At 37.7% G+C, this 23,737-nt stretch overlaps 1 protein-coding gene across 2 annotated transcripts; it reads left to right on the top strand.

The window, feature by feature from the left end:
- Nucleotides 1-697: 697 nt before the first annotated feature.
- LOC149047540 (uncharacterized) lies at nucleotides 698-22,579 on the top strand. 2 transcript variants are annotated; one of them, XR_016186064.1, is made up of 22 exons: nucleotides 698-926; nucleotides 1,199-1,270; nucleotides 5,214-5,285; nucleotides 5,534-5,593; nucleotides 5,970-6,044; nucleotides 6,504-6,578; nucleotides 7,341-7,412; nucleotides 7,669-7,743; nucleotides 8,035-8,106; nucleotides 12,290-12,355; nucleotides 13,194-13,265; nucleotides 15,191-15,262; nucleotides 16,066-16,137; nucleotides 16,459-16,530; nucleotides 16,710-16,778; nucleotides 17,130-17,198; nucleotides 17,652-17,723; nucleotides 18,317-18,373; nucleotides 18,580-18,776; nucleotides 19,329-19,471; nucleotides 19,794-21,308; nucleotides 22,351-22,579. XR_016186064.1 is itself a non-coding variant. In XM_089204627.1 (22 exons), the coding sequence occupies exons 1-22, from the start codon at nucleotides 748-750 to the stop codon at nucleotides 22,503-22,505; spliced, it is 3,360 nt and encodes a 1,119-aa protein (XP_089060753.1). In that variant the 5' UTR covers nucleotides 698-747; the 3' UTR covers nucleotides 22,506-22,579. The 2 variants fall into 2 exon arrangements, 1 of the variants encoding a protein (XP_089060753.1); XM_089204627.1 differs by having other exon boundaries at nucleotides 19,352-19,471.
- The last annotated feature ends 1,158 nt before the right edge of the window (nucleotides 22,580-23,737 follow it).

Raw genomic sequence — 23,737 nt, 5'->3', positions numbered from 1 at the left:
TAGTGCCTTCATCAGGGGTGATCTAAATGCTGCAACAAGAGGTCCTTTTATATGATCACTAATTAGCGGCCTTTTTCTGACGAGGTGTAAATAGGTGTCAGGAAGCAAACCGCCATCGTCACGATTAAAAGGAGCTTGGGCGGAGTTAATATGCCAAGCCTCCAAACAAAGGCGCTAGTGGTGACGCCGATTAGTGGTGATAATTTTAGAATTATTCCACCCAATTGTATGGTTGGTTAGGCATGTATGCTCTGATAAAGCTGAATTTTCCTTTTTGCAAAGAAAAACCGCTTTTTGGTGCTCTTTTAACCGTGTACCACACTGACGTTTGGTCTGTCCGATGTATTCGTTGTCACAGTCATTGCAAGGAATAGAATAAATGGCGTCAGTTCGTTATGTGCATACATCTTAACTTGAGGCTGGTTCAATGGATCTTTAAATAAGTAGAGAGGCTCTTTTTCTTACGCGGATGGAGAAGCATCGTTATGAATTGGCAGAGCGATCTGTTCAAGACAACTCTTTCTACAGTGACCCAAATTTCAAAATAGATCATTACAGAGAGCTGTATCGAAAAGCACAGGTTTCTTTCTAGAAGCATTGAAGATCATCAAAACTGAAACTATACTGACTGGTAAACACGCTATGTGATCTTTCTCGTAGGCTTGGTTACTTTCTTTAAATCCGCAACGGTGTTTGAATCATTAATCAAGTTAATTTTGATCCAAGCAGATTACTGTGGACTCAGTAATGATGTTTATTGGCCTGATACAAGTTATCTTGGTCTTGTGGATTGTAACACCTTGCGAGAGTGATGTTTGCAGCCAAAAAATCTGTCAATGTACCAATTTCGGTAGGACCCGTGTGGTAGTTAAATGCCAAGTTCATGGATACATTCCGACTGGAATCCCAAGCAATACAATTGAACTGTAAGTGATTAAAAAAACTAAACCTTTCTTCAGAAAGGGAACCGAGTCATGGTTTGAGCTAGGTTTGCTATTTGAAAGCAATGTTTGGTTTATCTGTTGAATAAGAAAAAAAAAAAAAAGAAGCACATTTAAAAATTTACCAGGCAATAACACCCATCTGAAACCTTTGTTTAGTTTTCCAAAATATGTTTTTCTTAACTTTTTAGCGTAGCTTCGTGCTTTTAAAATAATAAAAGTGTTGCAACTAATTTTATTGTCAATTTCTTCATTAGGAAACTTTCGAGTTGTTCTTTAAAGTCGATTTCAGAAGACTCCTTCAGGAACCTAACTGTTTTAAAAGTACTGTAAGTAAATAATTTTAAAGTATGGGATAGATTCAGCTTAAAATTAATAGGCTAGTATATTTATTGTTATTGTTATCATAATTATCACTATCATCGTTGCTATTATTATTTTAAGCTTTTGTGAAATTTAATAACCATTAGACATGTATTAAAGGGATTAACCAAATAGTGTAAGCTTCGCTGTTAGTATTACAGATCCTTGCGCGGTGATATATTTGCAATAACGTTTACAATATGTATGCCTACCTGTAATAGAAATTTGACGACAAGGTTGCCTTAAAAGAACTTAAGAACAAGTCTCTGTAAGAATCAAACATCTTGGGAAGTGAAAATTTTCAACCCCCTTCATATTTTGCATGCAGTTAGGCGCTCAGGGGGATGCACAAAAATGCTCTTTTTAAAGGGCGCAGCACTCTTGTAGCCATGGTAACAACGGCTGCTTGTTCGAAGCCTGGGGCCTCATTTTCATACAAAAACGTCGCAAAAAGAGAGCGAAATGTTTATTTCTCTATCTCAAGCTAAATACAACATTACAAATTGGCACTTCTACCATACATAGTAACATCATTCATCTTCACATTGATACAGTCAATTTTCCCTGGGAGGGAAGTTGAACACACTAACAGATTATTCATTTCGGTACAGTTCCGGTCATCTTTGTTGTCGGGCAAAACAGGGAAAACGTTTATCTGAATTTCTCCAAAAGCACACCGATTCTGGAACTGAAACTAGCCACATAGCTGGTTATAATATTCTAGTTTTTAAAAATGTTAAAATCTTTGCGGGCCTGCCTTTACTTTCCATAGGAGCAATTCGCGAACGAAGCTCAAAAATCAGATATTGCATAATTTGGCGATGTTTACATCGAATGTTCTCGACAACAAATGTTTTAGAAAAATGAAACATCTAAAGCTTTGAAAGGATGTCATCTTATGAACAATATCCCGAAGAGAAATCTCGTCTCTGCTTGTCATCTTTTAAAAAAAAATTGATCAACCTTCATGGAGGACTACTCGACGTAACTACAAACATATATTTCAAATCGTGTGCATATCATCCAGATTTCGAGTGCTGCACCTTCTTTCATGGGAATTTGAGCGATCTGAAGTCCTCTGAAGATACACTGTTATACTTTTATGTCATTTGAAACATGTTGAAGTCGGCTGATCTACATGAAACTATCCTCACACTGGTCATTTGTCATAAACATGTACGTTGTCACGATGGCGTGACGCTGCATTTCCCTATGAAGTTTTCATCGGTCGTCCCAAAGAAGACGGGAGATGGACATTTTTCGGTATATCAGCAGATTTCCGCGCATTCTAAGTAAAAACAACCAAAAAAGAAAGAAAAAACCCTCGATTGAACGCTCGTAAACACTGAGAATATGAAAGCAGAAATTGCAACTTGTCAGCGGTAGTACTACATGTAAAACCCAGTCGCCAATAATAGCAATTTGTACGACTCGCGCGAAAATCATAAAAAAGTGGAGATTTTGAACTACTCAGTATCCTTGCAGTACAGCAAATGGAACAGGGATTTCATCACAACCAATCTCTAGAAATTTTGCTTTTTTTCAGGGAGTCTTTCTCGTGCTGGAACGTTATATTGGCTTTGAACCTTGAGATTTATTTCCCTTGACAATAAAATGCTACAGGAAGTGCTTACAAAATTACAAAGGAACTATTTTTGTTGTCGCTTGGACCGAGAAATACATGTTTGAAATAATTAATGCTGTCACTGATGAACCAAAGGGCACAATCTTCTCAGTTATTAGATTGATAATCTCCACAGACTAACGTTAGTGGACCAAACGATCTCCTGTTTCTTCCTGGTGAGCCGGCCACCTCAGGGGAAAATTAGAGAGACCTTTGTCTTCCTCTCGTGTAAATCACTGGGAGATTGCGCTATATTCATCTTTCTGTAAGCTTGTAAAAGATATCCGGGAGAAAAGTATGGAAAATAATGGTGATGAAATTACTGTTCTTTTTCCTGAAGGTCCTGAAGCAATCCAGATTACATATTAACCATGGGGAGTTTCGTTCAAGTTACGAGTTGCGATTTGCGTGTGGATAATAAGTTGTTTGAAAGGTGGAATTATGACATTATGATTTCATTTAATCTTTCATTTCGAACTTTGTTATAATATTTTCTCTAACAAGACATAGAAGAAAACATTTATTGACTCGATTACACTGCGGCGGTGATAAGTCTCTCCTCATCATATCTTATGCAAATTTTCTAACAGTTTTCTGACAGTTTTCAGATGATTCTAATTATCTTAGTTCCTGTCACAAGGAAATGATAACTGCCCGAATATGCTCTTTGTAGGGAGATGCCTATGTCGTTCATTTGCTATTGTTACAACTGGGTTTTACATGTAGTTCTGCCGCTGACAGGTTACGATTGATACTCTCAGATTCTCAGTGTTTACGAGCGTTCAATCGGGGTTTTCCTCTTTTTTTTTTCGGTTGTTTTTACTTCAGAGTGCGCGGAAATCTGCTGACATATACGAAAAATACCAATTTCTCGTCTTTTTTGGAGCGACCGATAGAAACTTCAGGGAGAAATACAGTGTCACGCCATCGTGATAACGTATATGTTTATGACAAATGACTGGTGTGAGTATAGTTTCATGTAGATCAGCCGACTTAACATGTTTCAAATGACATACAAGTATAACAGTGTATCTTCGGAGGACTTCCGATCGCTCAAATTCCCATGAAAGAAGGTGCAGCACTCGGAATCTGGATGATATGCACACGATTTGAGATATATGTTTGTAGTTACGTCGAGTAGTCCTCCATGAAGGTTGATCAATTTTTTTTTAAAAGATGACAAGCAGAGGCGAGATTTCTCTTCGGGATATTGCTCATAAGATGACATTCTTTCAAAGCTTTAGATGTTTCATTTTTCTGAAACATTTGTTGTCGAGAACATTCGATGTAAACATCGCCAAATTATGCAATATCTGATTTTTGAGCTTCGTTCGCGAATTGCTCCTATGGAAAGTAAAGGCAGGCCCGCAAAGATTTTAACATTTTTAAAAACTAGAATATTATAACCAGCTATGTGGCTAGTTTCAGTTCCAGAATCGGTGTGCTTTTGGAGAAATTCAGATAAACGTTTTCCCTGTTTTACCCGACAACAAAGATGACCGGAACTGTACCGAAATGAATAATCTGTTAGTGTGTTCAACTTCCCTCCCAGGGAAAATTGACTGTATCAATGTGAAGATGAATGATGTTACTATGTATGGTAGAAGTGCCAATTTGTAATGTTGTATTTAGCTTGAGATAGAGAAATAAACATTTCACTCTCTTTTTGCGACGTTTTTGTATGAAAATGAGGCCCCAAGCTTCGAACAAGCAGCCGTTATTACCATGCCCTTTAAAAGAGCATTTTTGTGCATCCCCCTGAGTGCCTAACTGCATGCAAAATTTGAAGGGGAGTTGAAAATTTTTATTTCCCAAGATGTTTGATTCTTTCAGAGACTTGTTTTTAAAACCCGAATAAATCTTCTAGCGGAAACAAACAGTCATTTGATTACTGGGGCACTGCTTGGAATTTCAAAAACAATGAAAATTTCTCAAAACACTTAGTCTGAAGTCAGAGATGAGAATTCTAAAAGCAGAGTTTAGAAGATGACCAGACATTAGCATTCCGATACCTACCACAAAAAAAAAGAAAATAGGGATTTTTTTTTATGGAGAGACTATCAGAGTTTTAGCACTATGAGATTTTACTGATTATCTGTAAGCTTCTTGAAAAAAACAAAACAAAACAAAACAAAACTATATTAATCTATCTGAATGAATAATTTTTTATCATTTACTTTCATGTACAAATGTTCAAATGGAGTGCAGTGAATCGAAGCAAATTTTGCATGTATTTTAATTCGGCAAGCTTTGATTAATAATTGTAATAATTTTTTTCATTCTAGTGACTTGTCGAATAACTTATTAAGACGCATTCCCCACAACACTTTCAGGAATATGGATAAGCTGGAAATAGTGTAAGAATGCGTTTTCTTATAATGAATGAGTATGTTGATATGTTTGTCCGTTTAAAAGCATTTTCTGTCCACAAATTTTTCAGCTCCTGTGTTTTCACTAATCCCAATCCCTCTAATTTATAATTGTGAATCTATTTACTGCTTCAAAATCTTAAGCTTAAAGTAACTAAATATATAAATTTTAGATTAACGATGTGATATGCAATTTCTGAGCTTCATATTTTTGGAACTTACAATTTTTTCCCTAGAAATCTTGCCGACAACCTAATTTCAGGGAGTTTCTTCCTTCCGGAAAGTGTATCTCAGCTGTGAGTTTTGCTAATGATGTATTTTTGAAAAGATAGAATAAACATATTAAAATTCGCCACTGATTTTTATCCTTACATTAAATTGTAGCTTTTTCGTCAGATCGCCCTTTTTTTCTTTATATCGCAAGCAAACACAGAAGACCTTCGATAAATGTAATGCAAGCAAATATGAATTTCCTCTTTTTCTCTACAAAAAAAGATCGTCAGGTCTGCAACTTAAGCTGTTAGTTAATGTGAAGCAATCACAATAAAAGTATATGGAGAGAAAATTTACGGTGTTTGCTGGCTTATGTCTCTTACCTAATGGACGTTTTTCAAAATGTTTTAAAACTTAGTAAATTCATTAAAAGTCAATGTTAAAAATTTACTTGCATAGCGTTATCAAACACAACTTTCTATCAAGTAATGACGCAAAAGTCATTCTCAAAGGATTAAAACGGCTTCGAAAACTGTAAGTATGACCTTTTATCCTGTTCCACATGCTTAGAGAATCAATAATATATGTCGCGCAAGTAAAAGGAAAAAAAAAGACAACTATGAAAGATATAGGGAAGTTATGGAAATATGGACCTATAAGCCTAGTCCACGATCCAGTTCTCGTTAACTCATTGCCAGCGAATCAGAGCGGGGATCCGAAAGTATTGGTTTAAATACTTAATGAAAAATTCTTTTTTTTCCCTATAGTTACACGCTCGTGATGAAAATAATAACTGCTTTCTCTGTTTCTAAGTTCAAGCTCAAAACTTACCATGTTTCTTCCATAACCATCGCAATTTCTTAACTATCAATATCTTTTTTTATTATATATATCTATCACAGTTACTCATCTTGAATACTTAGTTCCTGTCTATACACCAAACGGTCAAACGTTATCTAACAAGGATATCCTGCTCATTGTGCACTTTTACAGAAATATTGATTCAAATCCACTGGGACCTAATTTGCCATCCGACTTCTTCGCTGGCTTTAATAAGATGGATCTTCTGTAAGTTAGTAGCTCTAGAAAATTCTCCAATGATTTCGAAACTTGTAACAAAAACGCTGTGTGCGAACGTGATCAGTCACGTGCATGCTTGACTACTCTCTCACTATTCCTTTTAGATAACGTCCCTTGTTTTACATGGTTTAAACGTTTTTGCCCAGCTTTTAGCTCCCGGATGTTTTTTATTTAGCCAACTGATTTGTGCTCCTTTGGGTCGATTCGGCTTTTTCTTTTTCGACAAAGTGGCCATACCAATAACTACGCCTGAAATTCAATGATTATTCGTTTTAAAGTGTCTGCTATCACCAGACATGTTCCGTGCGAGTTACAATCAATTTGATAAAGCTGGATCAACATAGAAAGTTACGTTATTTTCTTGCGGGTTCAATTTTACAAAGAGTGACAACAACAAACTTTAGATGAAATATATGTTTTTCACCTCTTTAGAGGTTGGCTGCCATCCTGTACACAAAGTTGTTTTAAACTACCAGTTCAATAAATTCTAAAAACTTGAAGTTCCCCCTCGCGATCCAGCTCTTTCAATAAAACTCTTGACTATTGAGATATGACTTAGGAATGTTGTTTGTACTTTGGCTGAAAAAAACAAAACAAAACAACAAAAAAGCATTGGAAGTGACAGAGAATTCATTAGTGATAGACTTGTCTCATGTATCCGCTGTCAGAACTTTCCACACTTACATTGTTTGGCAGTTTCCCCTACTCTTTCCTTCACTTCAAACTATTTCTCGACTTTTTTTTTTACAGTTCCATGAGTGGGTGCCACCTTGAAGATATTGAAAATGGAACATTTAAAGCCATGCAAAATCTTACAGAACTGTGAGTAAATTTTTCTTAGATATTATTATTGATTTTTCAGATGTCCAAGGGATCGTCTCTGCGCGATATGCATCGTGAGAAAAGCGGTCTTAAAGTTATATGTACACAATTAACTAGATCAAGAAGTTGTGTGTTATGTTCTGTTATGCAAACACTTTTCTTGACGTTTGACTTAAGCAGTCTTAGCAGGTTTATTTTGCCGAAACTTTTCTAATCCCGACCATCCACAAGTCATTATACATTTGTCCGTTTTTAGTGATCTGTCCTTCAATAAGCTGAATCATATACACAAGGGTACAGTGGAAGGACTTACGGATCAGCTCACAAATCTGTAAGTAAATCGTCGTTAAGGAACACCGTTCTTTGCATAATAATAACAACTTACTAAAAAGAACTTTTCAAGAGACCTCGATCGTTTCTATGGACAGTGGTCTAAACCACGGATAGCACTTCTGGTACCCGCCTCATTTATTTCACATTTGAATAGATAGGCTGATTAACTTTCATATGCATCTATGCAAAGCAGAAGCAATACGACCCTTCTTCCCCCCTACCCCCTCGCCTCCACAGAAAAAAAAAAGAGGAAAAAAAGAATGATTTTGACTCTTCTAACAACTGATAGGTTCCTTCACGGAAACGAATTAGAGACCATAGGTGATGGAACGTTTAAACAGTTTAAAGTTCTCGATAGCTGGTAAGTGAGACACCAAGTGCAAGATAAACAGATACTGTAAACCTGAAATACTTATATCTATACCAAGAGGATATGAAAATTTTTTTTTTTACGGCCATGTGGCGCTAAAGGCATCTCGCCCGAAGTCATGTTGCCCTAAATCCTGAGTCATGTCGCCCAGTTTTTTTTCAATCACAAGTAAAGTATAGAAGTATAGTATAGTATAATCTTTATTTAAGCACGAAACACTAAAACTATTTAAAAATTAAAACACTAACTAATAACTAAAAGCTGTTTTCCGTGAATGCCGTGCGTTATAGAGTGGCATTGATCTTGCGTTTAAATAACCCCAGAGACTCTGTGTTCCTTATATCACATGGAAGACTATTCCATAATGTGGCTCCACTATAGCTAAAGCTTTTTCGATAATAGTTAGTGCGAGGTAGAGGAACATTGAGTTTATTTTCAGAGTCCCTGAGGTCATAAGCAGAGTTACGCCATCTAAACTTAGAATTAAGATATTCAGGAGCTAGCCCGTGCAGACATTTGAACTCATGGTAACTCTATGAATTTCCTGCTGGCTTGTCAGATTTTTCCAACTTAAAAATTCAAGTAGCTTAGTTGCATCGGCATCATAGCTAGAAAATGTCAAAACACGGGCTGCTCTAATCTGTAATTTCTGCAGCTTATCTCGTAGCGTTATCCCACAGCTACCCCAGACAATGTCACAGTAATCAAAGTGAGGTTTTACTAAAGCTTGGTAAAGCAGATGTAAGGTCGATGCTGGGATCTGATGCCTGACTCGCTTTAGGCACCCGATACCAGAGGCAATCTTTTTTGTTAATTTTTCGATGTGACTATGCCAATCGAGCCTATCGTCTATAATCACACCAAGCGATTTTGTAGAAGTAACCTGGCTCACCTGAGTGCTGTTCATTCTAATTGTTGGTGAAGCTGTGAGAGTACCCAGTCTCTGCCTTGACCCTATTAGCATGAATTCGGTTTTTGTCATATTCAGTGTGAGTTTATTCGCTTGTAGCCAGTTGAAAACGTTTGTTAAGTCCTCATTCAGACAAAGCTGTCTACTCTCAAGATCACCGCCCGCATATGTAAGGTGTGTGTCGTCAGCATACATCCTCGGCTCACAATTTGATAAACAATTTGGAAGATCGTTGATATATAATAAAAACAATAGTGGACCGAGGATGGTCCCCTGGGGGACACCGCAAGTTAATGAGCAGCTGCTGGACAGCGACCCGTTCACAGAACATTTCTGTGTGCGGTTTTCCAAGTATGACTGAAACCATTTGAAAGATTTGGCATGTATACCATAATAGTTTAATCTCGATAGGAGGATCTGATGATCAACAGTGTCAAAAGCTGTTTTCAAATCTAGAAAAATGACTCCATTGATTTTCCCGTTGTCAATATTATATGCCCAAGAATCTGTCGCTTCCAACAATGCTGTTACAGTTGAATGAGTAGCACGAAACCCTGATTGATTTTGATATAGAATATCATGTTCTTCCAGATAGGCATACAATTGATCGTAAACTATCCTTTCAAACACTTTCGCCACTATTGGAATCACCGATATTGGGCGGGAATTGTTGACATCATCGCGGTTACCCTGTTTAAAGAGAGGTGTAACCCTTGCATATTTCCAATCATCTGGGAACTTCCCTTGGCTAATAGATTGATTGAAAATATCACATATCGGCACACAAATAAGGTCAGCGCATTCCCTGACAAACCTAGCAGATATTGTGTCAAGGCCCGTTGCTTTTGACTTGTCTAGTTTATTTAAAAGTGAAAATACTTTATTTGGATTAGTAGGTTGGAGCTCAAACCGTTTATCTGTACCGGCAAGATATCGTTGATAGCTACTACTATCACAATCTATCTCACTGGCAAGTTTTGGACCAATATTAGCAAAATGGTTGTTGAATTCGTTTGATAGCTCCAGTAGATTAGTTATCGTTAATCCATTCACTTTTAGTGATGTCACTGACATTTTCCCAGATTTACGTGAAGTTAGCTCGTTTATAGTCTGCCAGGTCTTTCGGGAGTCGCTAGTGTGCTTGTTAAACATATTTTGGTAATAAACTTGCTTTGCTAAGCGTACTTGCTTATTGACTAAATTTCTTTGTTTCTTAAACAGTGCCCAATCGTTGGGATCATTTGTTTTGATTGCTTTGATTTTTAATATATCTCTATTATGCATCAAATCTTTCAACTCAGCGGTAATCCACGGAGAACTTCGTGAACGAACGCGCATCGTTTTCAGTGGGGCATGTTTGTCAGCGATAGCTAGAAATGTACATTTCCATTGCTGCCACATCTCGTTTGGGTCGGAAGACTCATATACGTTATTCCAACATTGAGACTGAATATCATCTCGAAAATTTTGGCAATCGAATTTTCGGAAATTTCTGTATGTTATTGAATTATGTCCATTCGACATCCCGTTCAGAGCAAGTTTTCTATAAACATACACCATGCTATGATCACTTATCCCAACATGACAAACTCCCGAACAGGCGATCTTATCCGAGCAGTTGGTGTAAATTAAATCAATTAAAGTTAACGAGGTGGGTGTTATCCTCGTCGGTTCAGGGATGAGTTGCTCGAGTCCGTAGACATCAGCAATATTCTTTAATTTGGATGTATCATTGTCATATCGTGCAGTGACCATGTCACAGTTCATGTCTCCCAGTACAAAAAATTCTACATTTTCACTATCCAATTTCCCAATTAGGGATTCAAAAGGTGAAAAAATGCCAATAGGAGAGTCAGGTGGTCTATACCACGTAACAATCACAAAAGGTCTTGTTTTTGGCTTATGGATTTCCAAGCAAAGATTCTCTAATGCATCCATATGTAGTCAGATCGTACTGTAAAGTTGATTGAATTTTTAACGTAGAAGCATACCCCCCCCCCGCCGCCTTTCGTAAGTCTATCGCGGCGAATTATTTCGTATCCCGGAATATGAACTTCGTGATCGTGAATGCTCTCGTTCAGTTTTGTTTCGTTTATAGCAATAATATCGATATCGTTGTTTGCTAATAGGATTCTTAGTTCGTCTATATGTGTAGTTAATTGATTTATATTGAGTGAGGCCATTCTAAAGCCACGCAAAGGTGGCAATATTGAGGCAGATTTTACGCCCCTTTGGCTGCTTGATCGATTTAGCACGGCATTGACGGACAGCACATTATCTCATTCTAGGTGCGATTTAAAATCATCATAAAACTGCACATTACCTTTAGAGTTTAAGTGCAGTCCACCTTTGTTGAGTCCATTATAAGATATGTTCTCATGATGAATTAATTTCCATCCGTTTTGATGGCAGAACTTCTCTAGATGCTTGTTGGCTGTTTTTACGGCCTGGTCAAGCTTATCTTTTCTGCATACAAACTCCGGCAGCGTGACTGTAGTATCGTAGGTGCTCTCGATCTGTCTCGCGAGGTCGACTATCGATTCGGCAACAGCCTTTGGTTCCCTGGTTTTAAGATCATTAGTCCCAATGTGTAAAATCACTTCGTTGGGCGAAAATTCCAGACTTGGCTTGAGATAGTGATTCATGGCCTTTGTCGTAGCACCCGAGAAAGGCTTGACTATAACCCTATGGCCCACTGCTTTTCCCAGGTCTCTTCCAGGTATTCTTGAGATCATCGAATCGCCTATGAGCAGGGTTGTGCGCTCTTTCGGTTGTTTTGGATCTGTTTTGGTCGGTTCGGATTCTTTTCCTTCTGGGGTGTTATTAAGAATAATTATTAATTAATAATTAATATATTGCTTTGTTCGACGCTTGATCGGGAGTAGCGCTAAAAAGTCGTAAATTCCCAATCAAACGTAGAAGATTAAATAATGTATGACAGGAAAAAGAGGAAGGAAAATAAGATACTGAAGAAATGAAACATTTTTCTGATTCGACATGACAGCTTGAAGTGGGTTAAGTTTCAACGTATTGCGGTAAAGATGTCATGAATTAAAAACATCCGGAATTCTGCAATTTAAAAGTTATCTTTGAGTTTGCACTGAAAACGTTTTGCCATGTTTTATATACTATATCCTGTACTCCTTGTTTGTGGACCACATTTGATCGAGGCCCTGCGAAGGACATTGCTTATTGCTAAGACAAACACGATAGCGTACTGTTCATTTGCTTTTTTTTCTGTTGTTGTTTGTACGATTTCTACAGCATTCTTCGAGAGAACAAGCTAACATCTGTACCAGATTTGAAAGGTCCTAAGGTTATTGGACATCTGTAAGTATGGTGCGCCGATCAATTCTTAGCTTCAAAATTGCCCCCCTTCCTTCCCTCTTGGCAATCCACGGTCATTTGACCGTTGCCAGTGCCCAATGGGGTTGGGAAACCTTGCCTTGCTGGGGTGGGCAATTTGAACCGGAAGTGTTGAGTCTTTCATGTGGAAGACAAGTGTTCAATCTTTAGAATATGGAGGTGCACGTCTTGGGCAAATAGTTTACGAGGAATTGCTTAGAAGAAAAGAAAAAAAAATAAGTGGGGCATTTGAACATAACTTTTGCTCTAGGAGCGGGAATTTGACCGAACCAATCTTCAAAAGTTCAAAACCCGGGGGTGCCTGGGGAGGATGTTAAAGCTTCGATTGATTGACGCATAACCTTGTAATACGTACTCTTCTTAAATTGCAATAACTGTTATGGTTTAATAAGATAACAAATGATTACACAGCCTCCAGAGATTACAAACTGGTTTCTAATATCTGAACACCCTCTAACGACAACTGGTAAAGATGGTTATTGCAACATTTCCTTCTATTGTTGGAAAGAACTACTCCGTGTTTTTTGTTTCTACATTTTCGTGACTTTAATCATCCTTGCATGATCAAATTCCATTTATTTGGAGACAGTAAGTCTTCTCAAAAGCTTACCACAGGGTGCCACAAATTGAGACTGGGTTCAGTTCAAGGTGAGCGTCGATTCAGAAGATCTTTAACAGTACACAATATAACGTGTTCAAATGATTCTAATTGAAAGACTTCGCTCAAGTATCAAAGGTAGCACAAGGAAGAAAATTCCAATAAGTTTTCACATCTTTTTTAAAGTTGTTGTGCTTTTTGCAGGCAATTAAATAAGAATCGGATCAAAGATATATCAAGAATTGAAACATCTGGAATTAAACACCTCTTTGAGCTGTAAGTATACAAGTGACTTTCTGTGAGTAGACGTTTCCATTTTGTTTCATGCAGTAAATTCTTGTGATCAGATTCATTGGTGCGAGCGTGATCCATATTCCCAGTCCGTGCCGATGCCATGCCTGTTTGCATTGCAGCGTAGTAGATCGAATTTCCCCTTACAGAAAATTCAAACGAGCGCCATGAATATCTTACAAAACAAATTGGTTCAAACGTCAGCTACGACATAAAGCACGCACAAAGATCGGTCAGCAACCAAGAACCTACAGTTGACACCGAGCGCTTTCCGTGCATTCAATATTTCATGCACGCTTCATATCATTATGAATGCACGCTGGTACAAGGAACAATGGTAAAATATTTAAGAAAGCGACTTAATTTTCTCTATAGTAATAAGGTTTACCTTTCCTCAAATTTAGGTGCCATAATCATATTCTTTGTTACGTTTTAGAACATCACTTTGGACTTTTGACATCGAGTAGTTTTCGGAGATAAAGTTAGCGATGATTCTTCGAAAGCAATTACGTTAATAAAAAGTAAAAGATGCAAAATTCAGGTTTTCAAAAGATCAAGAGCGCAATTTGAAGTAGATGAGTGGGCAGTTTTCAGGCTTTGAAAAAAATTAAGAGTGCCTTTTTATTCCTAATAATATACATGAAGAAATTACTCAGTTCTGATTGGTTAAGATAAATGCAGTTTTCAGGTATTTCAGTGCAGAAGAGGGTTAATTCAGTGAAGAGAAGTATAACAAACCAGACATTCTGATTGGTCAGTAAACAAAGAAACTCACAGACAGCCAATCAAGTGCGAGCCTTAGATTTCGCAACTTTTGGATACGCTGAAAATTTGCGAGCAAAACAATGGTCGGCATTTCAATTAGGTTTTCTTTCGCCACCGCAACAACAATACAGTAGCTGAGAAACAGCTCTAACAACGAAAACACTGTAAAAGTACTGCTCTTTGGTGTTCGGAGAAGGGAATTACAAGGAAATCGAAAATTACTAGCCGACCCAGCTTAACACTTAACTCGAGCGATTCTACGCCGAAACTAGTCACAAACATGGTTAAACCTCGCAAACGACGATTCCATTTCATCGAAAGTGATTCGGACATAGACTGAACGATTCCTTGAACTGTTTAGCCGGACATTGGACTTTTTTGCACCTTAAAGATGTGAAAACATCATGGTGCATAATTGTTTTTATTGTACGCGGTTGTTATGACCGAACGCACAAAGTCACTTGCAGGGTTTGAGTAAAATTATATTTGCACTTGAAGTGTGCGCTTTGCTTCTGCATGATTATGATAAGCTATCTCGTATTTTTTCATGTAAATTATTAATACGTAATCAAATGATTTTTCTCGTGCAATGTTGAATATATAAGCACTTGTTAATTTTTCAAAGACCACAAATTGCATTCGCCCTACGGGTTAGTTTAATATTGTTAGTCTTTGAAAAAATTTACAAGTGCTTATTTATTCCAAATTGCACTGGAAATCATGTGATTATCTCTACGAATTGCACGTGAATGATTCTTTATTATCTATAACATAATAATTATGCGAAAGCAAACAGCTTATCACGTGCAAAACTGATTCACTCATAATTTGCAAATGCTCTTGTGTTTCAGACAAAAGAGCAATGTTCATTAAAAAAAACAGCGATATTCTATTATGTTTCTTTATGGTCATTAGTTTTGATATCAAAAGCCCGGATAAAAATTCTGTTGCCTCTTTTCGAATTACCAATTTTCTACTCTGTATTTCTTTTCTATGCATTGTTTTATGAAAAAATGCATTTCGCAAGTCAATCAGTTTGAGGTATTTTTTTCTTATTCTTATTGCGTAAAGCTTAACGTCCCTCGATGTTATGCCTATCGAATAAACTTTTAAGTTTAAAAACGAATAACACTTTTATCTTGTAGGTTGTTGTCTAACAATGAAATCGATTATCTTCCACCAAACATATTTCAAAACATTTCCATAGTGGGATCCATGTAAGTAAGATTTAATTTAAGCAGGCAAAGAAAGTGAAATTGAGACATCTTTACCACGAATAAATCCATGAAGCTCCTATAGTTTTTTTCTTTTTTTTGTCGTGGTTTACCTTCTGAATGATGTTTAACCAGGTATGATAGACCTTCCTGGGTTTTTCTTCACTTCCAAAAGGTTCACCTGTTCATGGATTTTTATACTGGTCATGTAACGCTTTTGAGTGGTATACCATAGAATATCCCACGAGTTTTTGTATTTTCTCGGTATATGCATACCCCTCTGATCTCCGTCGACCTTTCGAATCTCTCGAAAAGAAAGTGATAATGGCATAGTGGTCATCCAATTAGGCTGGGGGAATTTCCGTCAGACCTCTTTCCTTTAAAAACGAATTAGTTGTTGATTTAAGTCGACAAACTTACTTCCATCCGAACTCGTTTTCTTCACTGCTCTTAAGTTTCTTCGCCTTTCAACGAAAATATCAACTTCTTGATCAGTCAACTATATCTTTTTGGTTAAATATTTATTTTTACTGAGTTTTCGACCTCATGAATTAACTTCCTGGGAATATTGGCTCTGACACGGCTCAAACAACACCTAAAATGAACTGGAAACGCCGCCACCGTTCGCTGAATTTCGGCATAATAAGATCGGAAAGGGCGGCTGCAATACTGTCGAATATACAACTGATTTCTTTTATTCTGGTTCGTTGTATTTTTAATAGTAAGGTACCAACAGCTATAGAAGTAAATACTGTAGGTGCGTCTGTTTCTTATCCCTAATCTTATTAATGTTATCTTCCTTATAGTGACTTGTCATTCAACAAATTGCGGTCCATACCAGATGGCTTATTCAATAAGCTTGGAAAATTACAAAGTCTGTGAGTAAATATTCAGCGCACTTTTCCCAAATTTATGATGAATTGAATTATATTGTTACCAGCAATATCCTGTTGGAGAAGGAACATTGCTATTTTCCCTCCTCCCTTAAAACCAGCCACAGAAAAACGCTTCAAGTCTTTTTAAATTAACGCTGACTGCTTTCTGGGAGGTTGTTTAATAAAAAACTTCGATCTGATGCCGCAAGCCAAATTGCGACTTATCAAAAAGTGATATTGATATTATTACTATTATCCTCATAACCATTATTATTGTTATTCAAATGGTACAATTGTTCACAATGCTCTTTTTTATAAATCAAGGATGATTAGCTTCAACAACATCTCCAACATAAACAATCACACTTTTGAAGGACTTTCAAGCTTGGAGACGCTGTAAGCTCGTTCTTTGGTTTTTCATGTTTGTAATCCCTCCCTCCCTAATTAACTCACTCGTTAATCAATAAATCGCCTCTTGGTTTTTATTTATGTATTTATTTCTTTATTCAATCATATTATGTCTACAATCCTTTCTTAAATAGCTTTTGTGTTTAATACTCTTATTCAATTTACAGGATGCTGATAAAGAACAAACTGACTTTTATTTCCAACGATGTTTTTGATGAAACTGCTTTGCAATCAGTGTAAGTACATGTACGTTTCAGAAAGTTAACGTATATCTTGGAATATATATAATAAGCCTAAATATTCAAGGAAACCAGTTAAAAGAAAATAGAGGCTTCATTGTAAAACACGCGGGGCATGATATATGGATGACAACGTCTATATATCAACATGGTTTGAACCACGTAATCTCTGGGTTGAATTAGTAGGAACTGAGAAAAATTCAACCATCCTATAAACATGAATGTTTCAATGCGTAACATAGATTGCGAGCGCTGACTCCTGTTTGTGTTAACAATATGACAAATTTGAATTGTTTGAATTGGTTTTGTTTTGTTTAGTTTTTTGTTATCATTTCTTCCTTTATATAGTTTTCTTCACAGTAATGCCATCAAAACGATTGGAAGTGAATCCTTTAGCAGACTTAAACTGAAACAACTGTGAGTAAATTGAAAAATAAAGTGAAGTTTTAAACGCTACAGTGAAATGTATTAATCAAGCTTACCACTTTGGCTTCAAGAGGATCATTGATCTGTTTTTACGGAATTGTTGCCTTGTGAGACTTTATTAATCCTTTACACCCTCAGAGTGAATATTCTCCAAACTATTTTCCACACGTTTTGTAAGGTGCTGGTAAGGAGAATTTGTTTAACAATTAAGATCTTTTTCAGTTGGCGATCACCTCCATTCTTCTCCCGACCTAAATGTTTAATTCTGGAATGATATTGTTAGGAGAAATTGGATGCCAGTCACTCTAAGGGGTCAATAGGTAAATTTTGCACAAAAAACGGTAGCCACATCAACCATATGGTAAGAAAAGAAAACGCCATGTCTCTATAATTATGTGTAGGCTTGAGTTAATCATTAACCTTATTATTGACATTTTTTTTCAGTACTATCTTTGATAATCCTCTACACTCGTTACCAGATGGAATGTTCGACAAAATGGACACCGAAACCAAAGTGTAAGTGAATCCAAAGCGCCCGTTTGAATATTTTAAATATGACTATCGCCTTTCGAAAGGCCACATCTTGATTTAACGAAGATCGTCAAGGCTGTAGAAGAGATTAATAAGCTTTTAAATCTAAGCTGACCTCAATGTTGTTTTTCATCTGTTGATTTTCTCATAAGGATATGCGATTGCGTATTGGTTAACGCACCGGACTCAAATTGAATAGACTGGGTTCCAAACAAGCTAAGCGAGTTCATTATATGATGTTCTCGAGCGGGAGATTCTACTCCATAAGTCTCCTTACACCTATAAGAATAAATTTGCACGCAAAAATTGGGCAAATGGGGTTAAGGTCCTGGAGAAACTATGGTGCTGCAGGGGGGAGAAGGGGGGAGAGGGGGGGAGAAGGGGGGGGGGAAAGGGGTCTTATAAGATAATCTGAAATTACTACGGCAAGCTTACGTTGAGAGCGTTGGCCCATCGGCAGATGGAATGCTCGTCCCTTTACAGAACAAAAACCGCGATAAACGACCGCCGTTGGTGGGGACCACAGATCTTAAGAGTATCGCTCCTGCAATTAAAATTATCATCAAAATAATCTACAGATCATTGACATGTAAAAACCTTCTTCAGCTGCCGAAAGGACAGTATCAGTCAGTAATGTGAGTAAACCTAATGTTGACGTTTTAAGATGACTTATTTCATATATCATATCTTGGCATCTGTACTATTGGATTCATTGTTTCCAGACGATACGCGCTTGAGTCAGGAGCCCCTTATGGCTCCTGCTAAAGTCTACTGAATTGAGTATTTGTTATAATTAAAATTTCAATTGCTTTCAATATTTTGCTATTTTCTTAAACTTAAGTGACTGTGCCCCCTCCACTACATTCAATATACTTTTGACCGGAGAACAATCTAGCTACAGTGATGGCCTGGAAAGTTCAGGCTTTGAGTGCCATTCCTGTGGGCCTCATCCCAGTGGCTCCAGATGTCGTAACTGCTCTCTTTGTCAAGTTGGTTATTTCATGCACGCCAAACAGATGTGTGTCAAGTGTCCTGCAGGTGACAAAAGACATTTAAAATGCTTCATGTCATAGCTATTTAATTTTGGAACAACAACAACATTACTAGAGAAAATTCGAGCCGTTGTTAGTTACGTTCTTTTAATAGAAGCGGTCTCAAGCTTGGTCACTCCAAGTGCTAGTATCCTAACTTAAATTTTCCCTCTATCCCATTATCGTTTCCTTTGCTCTCGTTTTTAAAGTTTTCATCCCTGCCTTCTTTTTTTCATTAGTTAGTTCAGCGTATAAAGTGAGCTGATGCCTGTAGGGCCACCGCCAATAAGGCCAGTTTTCACTCATAATCAGTTTTATGTCGTTGCATCCTTCTTACATAATATCTGGTGGCTACCGTTTCATTTCCGTTTTGGTTTCATTTCCGGTTTTACGCTACGTTGCGTGTCATGTGACAATTTGCACGTGCTTTGACATTTTGGAGAGAGTTTACCTTCGTGTAGCTGTTTTGGTTTGCAGAACAGTTCTTTAACGTGATTGTGATTGTGATCGTGATTGCGTTATTGCGATTTCCCTTTTTCTTGTACGTTATCTTGTAAAGGCGAAAGCTACATATCTTCACAGGTGGTTTTTATCAGGATGAAATGGGACAAGTTGATTGCAAAAGATGCAGCATTGGTACATTTGTGTCTGAAACGCGACATCCTGGGACAAGTCCTGGGGACTGTGTGGCATGTCCATACGGTAACTGATGTTTTGTCTCTGAGACACTCTTAAAATTTTTCACCATGAAAACTTCTCCCTGCATGACATTCCATGTGTGGTTCATAGCATTGTAGAGAAAAGAAAAAACTTTTCTTCTCAATCTAAAACGGAAACGGCTGGCGAATTAATTTCTCGCCAGTTTGAGTACCGCTGGACGCCATTTTGCGTCCAGAAGTAGAACCTATCCTTGGAGCTAATTCCTAACTAACTGTAAGCGGTTTGATGGGTTGAATTTATTTTTAAGGTTGGTTTTGCGACTTTGTACCAAATAATGTGAATAAACTATTCATCTAAATTGCAGGTACTCTCTCCAACGAGACTGCGGATTATCGAGCATGCAGATGCCTTCAAAACTTTTATCGGTTGGATCGTTTTGGTCCGTGCTCAGCATGTCCACCACACGGTTTTGCTTGTGAGAATGATACAGCAATACTTGCTCCTAACTTCTTCTGGAAATGGTCCAATCAGTCTGAAAAAGAATTCTTTAAAGGTTTTGTTAATAACATCCACTCTTCTAAACAAGACTACGACAAGTTATATTCTACGTTTAATACTTTACTTCCAAACCCACTCAAATGTCCTTATGCCAGGTCTTGCGAGGGTGGAATCGACTCTAAATGCCATCATGGATATAAAGGAGTTCTGTGTGCAACCTGCTCTAACGGCTTTTATTTCCGATTTCACGCTTGCTTGAAATGTCCTCGGTTAACTATAACAGTTACTTCGTCCATCTTGGTAATTGCTCTTTTTGTTGCTGTGTTTCTAATGGTTCTTTGGGGTGACTCCAAACGTGCAGAGAATAACCGGACAGTTGCAGATGTCGTCATGTCGTGCTTTAAGATTGTGATTGGTTTTTACCAAGTCATTGCTGGAATTTTCTCTGCATTAGCGAAAGTCCAGTGGCCAGTCATTTTGATCTCAACGGAGAAGGTTCTAAAAGTGTTTGAAGGGAATATCTTGCAGTTTGCGCCACTAAGCTGCATTCATTCTTCCCTGCGTCTCGATGAGCTCGGAAAGTTCACAGTAATCGTTGCTTTAAATGTCCTACTTGTCGGCTTGATTTTCCTTTATCTTTTCGTTAAAAGACGCTACATTATAAACAAAACCGACCGAGCCGAAAGCCAAAAAATGAGGGAAATTAAGAGTTTGAAGAAATCTTGCTATCGGAACATTTTCCTATTGTTGTTAACGACCTACCCCACGACGAGCAAGTCGATTATTCAAATTCTACCTCTTCCCGGTGCGTGTGTAGAAACGTGTTTCTCAAAAGAAAAGATCGACTGTATCTTCCTTCTGAGAGCTGACTACTCTATCCAGTGTTTCACTCCTCGCCACAGCTTGTATTGGCTCATGGCCTCTATTCTGGCATTATATCCCGTAGGATTTCCACTTTTGGCTTTGTTTCTCACTTACAAATATCGGGAGTCCCATGAAAACGAAACAGTTTCTTTCGGGCTCAGAGTGTTCTTTGAAAACTACAAGAAGAAATTTTGGTTTTGGGAGATCATAGAGATGTACCGCAAACTGATATTGATCTCATTGATTTTCCTATTTGGATCTAAAAGCCTTCCTCAAATCGGTCTCACAGTTCGGACAGTCAGCGTCTTTGGAGTGCTCTACACCGTATTCCGACCAATCAAGGACAAGTTTGAAGACCGCTTACAAACATTTGTTCTTTGGATAATTTTCTTTGACGTTTGTCTTGGTGCAGTTTACACAAACTGGGATGAGAGTCAAGGAGAGGACAAGAACGACTCCATCTTTGTAAATGTCCTGTTCGTGGTCCTTAACGCCTCTGTATTGTTATTTGCCATTGGTAAGTCATAGTGCTGCTCTTTACGTTTTATCGATCAATTTAACTTTACATTCACATATATCAAAAGTGCAAATAGCTATTACCGGGAAGTTTTAAGGAACACAGGACGAAATCACATGTTTCCGTATTTCTGAAACGTGGCGGAAACATGCAACTCCATGTTTCCGTTATGTTTACGTAAAAGTGGTCCGGTTCCGTTGTATACGCAGCAACGGAAACGCGAGAAAACGTCACGAAACCGGTAACGGAAACACAGGTTATCCGTCGTGTTTCCGGAACGGTTTAACATGTTTCTGCTACGTTTCCGTTTACGGATTAAATGTCGCGTCTGTGCAATTGAGTATCATATGCTGTGTATATTTAGGCATTTCCACTTTGCTTTTTCATATTGCTTCATATTTTGTCATTCCGTTCTTAGTTATGTTATCACCGAAAACTAAGTGCTTTGTATTCTTAGAGCAAGTACTTTGGAGAAAATCTTGCATGTTATTGTATAAAAGCAATTAATGCAATATAGCTGGCACTCTTCGGTAGAAAGCTTTGCGGTTATCGTTCGTCATACAACCTAATTGGATTAGTGAATAATATTAGTTGCTCGGATCACTAAGTTGTCCTCAGTTATTCAAGCAGCCAGCACGAAAACTGTCCATATATATCTTGCTTGAGAGTCATGCCTTATCAAATACCAAGAAAAGGCCTCAGTGAATATAATAAGCTTCTATTTTATACATACTGAGATTAATACTGTGAAGTACTATTGTTCGTGTCTCTGATTGGACGAAAGATGTATTTTAACAATCGTTCGCTTCCCATCTTTGAAATGGGTCGGTCATTAAGAAAAAATGATGAGAATGCACTCCCTCCCGTAGCCTTAGACAATTCAAGAAGAATTGTTCTTAAAAAAAGTCAGAGTGCGAGTTATTGGGAAATTTTGGTTAACCCTAACCCTAAGAGGTTCCTCGTTAACACTTTATACAAAAATACCAATGTTATTGAAAAATTGATAATTATGCTATTCTGTTCTTATCTTTTACTGCGTCAGGAAAGGGAATATCACATGTGAAGTTATTTCGCAAGTACTTTACCGTCTGCCCGATGAGACGTTTCAATTTCCTTCGCCAAGGACTGGCGCTTCTTAAGAATAAAGCGGTCACCACAACACCTGAAGAATCATGCTTGATCGAGGATGGCACCTAAGAGCCTCGCCGATATATCTTATCTATACCGTTGTAACATATCTCGAAAAAAACAATAATAACAACAAGAACAACACCAATAACAGAAACATAATTGAGGGGGTTTACCTTGGACGGCTTGATAACTTCTTTTAACGCTCATGATTAAGCTTTAACACCCCCCTAGCCTCGGCAACTCAACGGCTTTTGACTGTCGTCCGTGCCCTAGGGGTGTGGAATTTGAACCTTGCCTGACTGGGTTGGGAATTTGGTTTTGTCTTTCCATCGAAATACAAGCGTTATATCTTGAAATATCGAGGTGCTTAAATCTAAAGAATTAACTTTCGTGAGCGAAACTGAATAAGAAGAAAAGGTGTGGATCTTAAGGTATTAAAGCTGAGTCAATGTGCAGAAAGTCACAGTCGCCGATCTTGCCTCTTACCAAAAAAATTGAACATCAAATCCGGCACTTGGTTAGGGCATTTGAACGCAATTCAGACTGACCCCACATACGGGAATTTGAACAAATCAGTCTTTAAAAGTTCAAATGGCCGAGGTTTTCCCCGGGTAAGGGGGATGTTGAAGCTTCATTTCATAGACTGAACTGCCAATTGGTTAGCCTTCGTAATTACTGAGTTGGGTTTTAAAAAGGAAACACTTGTGTTCTCGCAAGGAGGCCACTCGATGGAGGGTTCCAATGGGGTGATGGCTTTGACGGCTAACAGCCAAAAAGTTTGGTCAATGTACTACTAACGGTTAATATCTCTCCATTGCAATCACCAGAATTTTTTTTTTCACGATTTTCTTTTTTCAAGGCTAACGGTTAAAATTTGTCAGTACTTTGGCATAATGCCTGGCTGATTTTTTTGGCCTTTGTACGGCTATCGGTTTACCTCGCAGCCCTTCCCTGCGTCTAAGCAGTTCGGAAAGCTGCAAAACTCTGGAACAAAAATCGAAAGTATCTATCGGCTTTTTGAAGCCCTTCTTTTCCATCGTTGACGTAAATCGACAAATTTTTGAAACGTCTGGAATGTTTGACATTTTCCGTATCTGTTAGCAAGGAACGAGTTGCCAGTAATCAGATCCTCTTGTTAGCGTAACCTTGTTTTGACGTAATAATACACGATTTGATGAGAATGCACCGCTTTTTCGCTGCCATTTTATCACAAATGGATTTATGTAATGTTGATGCAAGGGAAGCGTACGATTTGTGTGATTAATCATGAAACATCTAATAAAATATACCGATTATCC

The sequence above is a fragment of the Pocillopora damicornis genome, chromosome 4 (assembly GCF_964200805.1).
Source record: "Pocillopora damicornis chromosome 4, jaPocDami1.2, whole genome shotgun sequence".
Taxonomy (NCBI): domain Eukaryota; kingdom Metazoa; phylum Cnidaria; class Anthozoa; order Scleractinia; family Pocilloporidae; genus Pocillopora; species Pocillopora damicornis.
The sequence above is the reverse complement of the archived record's forward strand: the minus strand, read 5'-3'. Positions and strand labels throughout refer to the sequence as shown.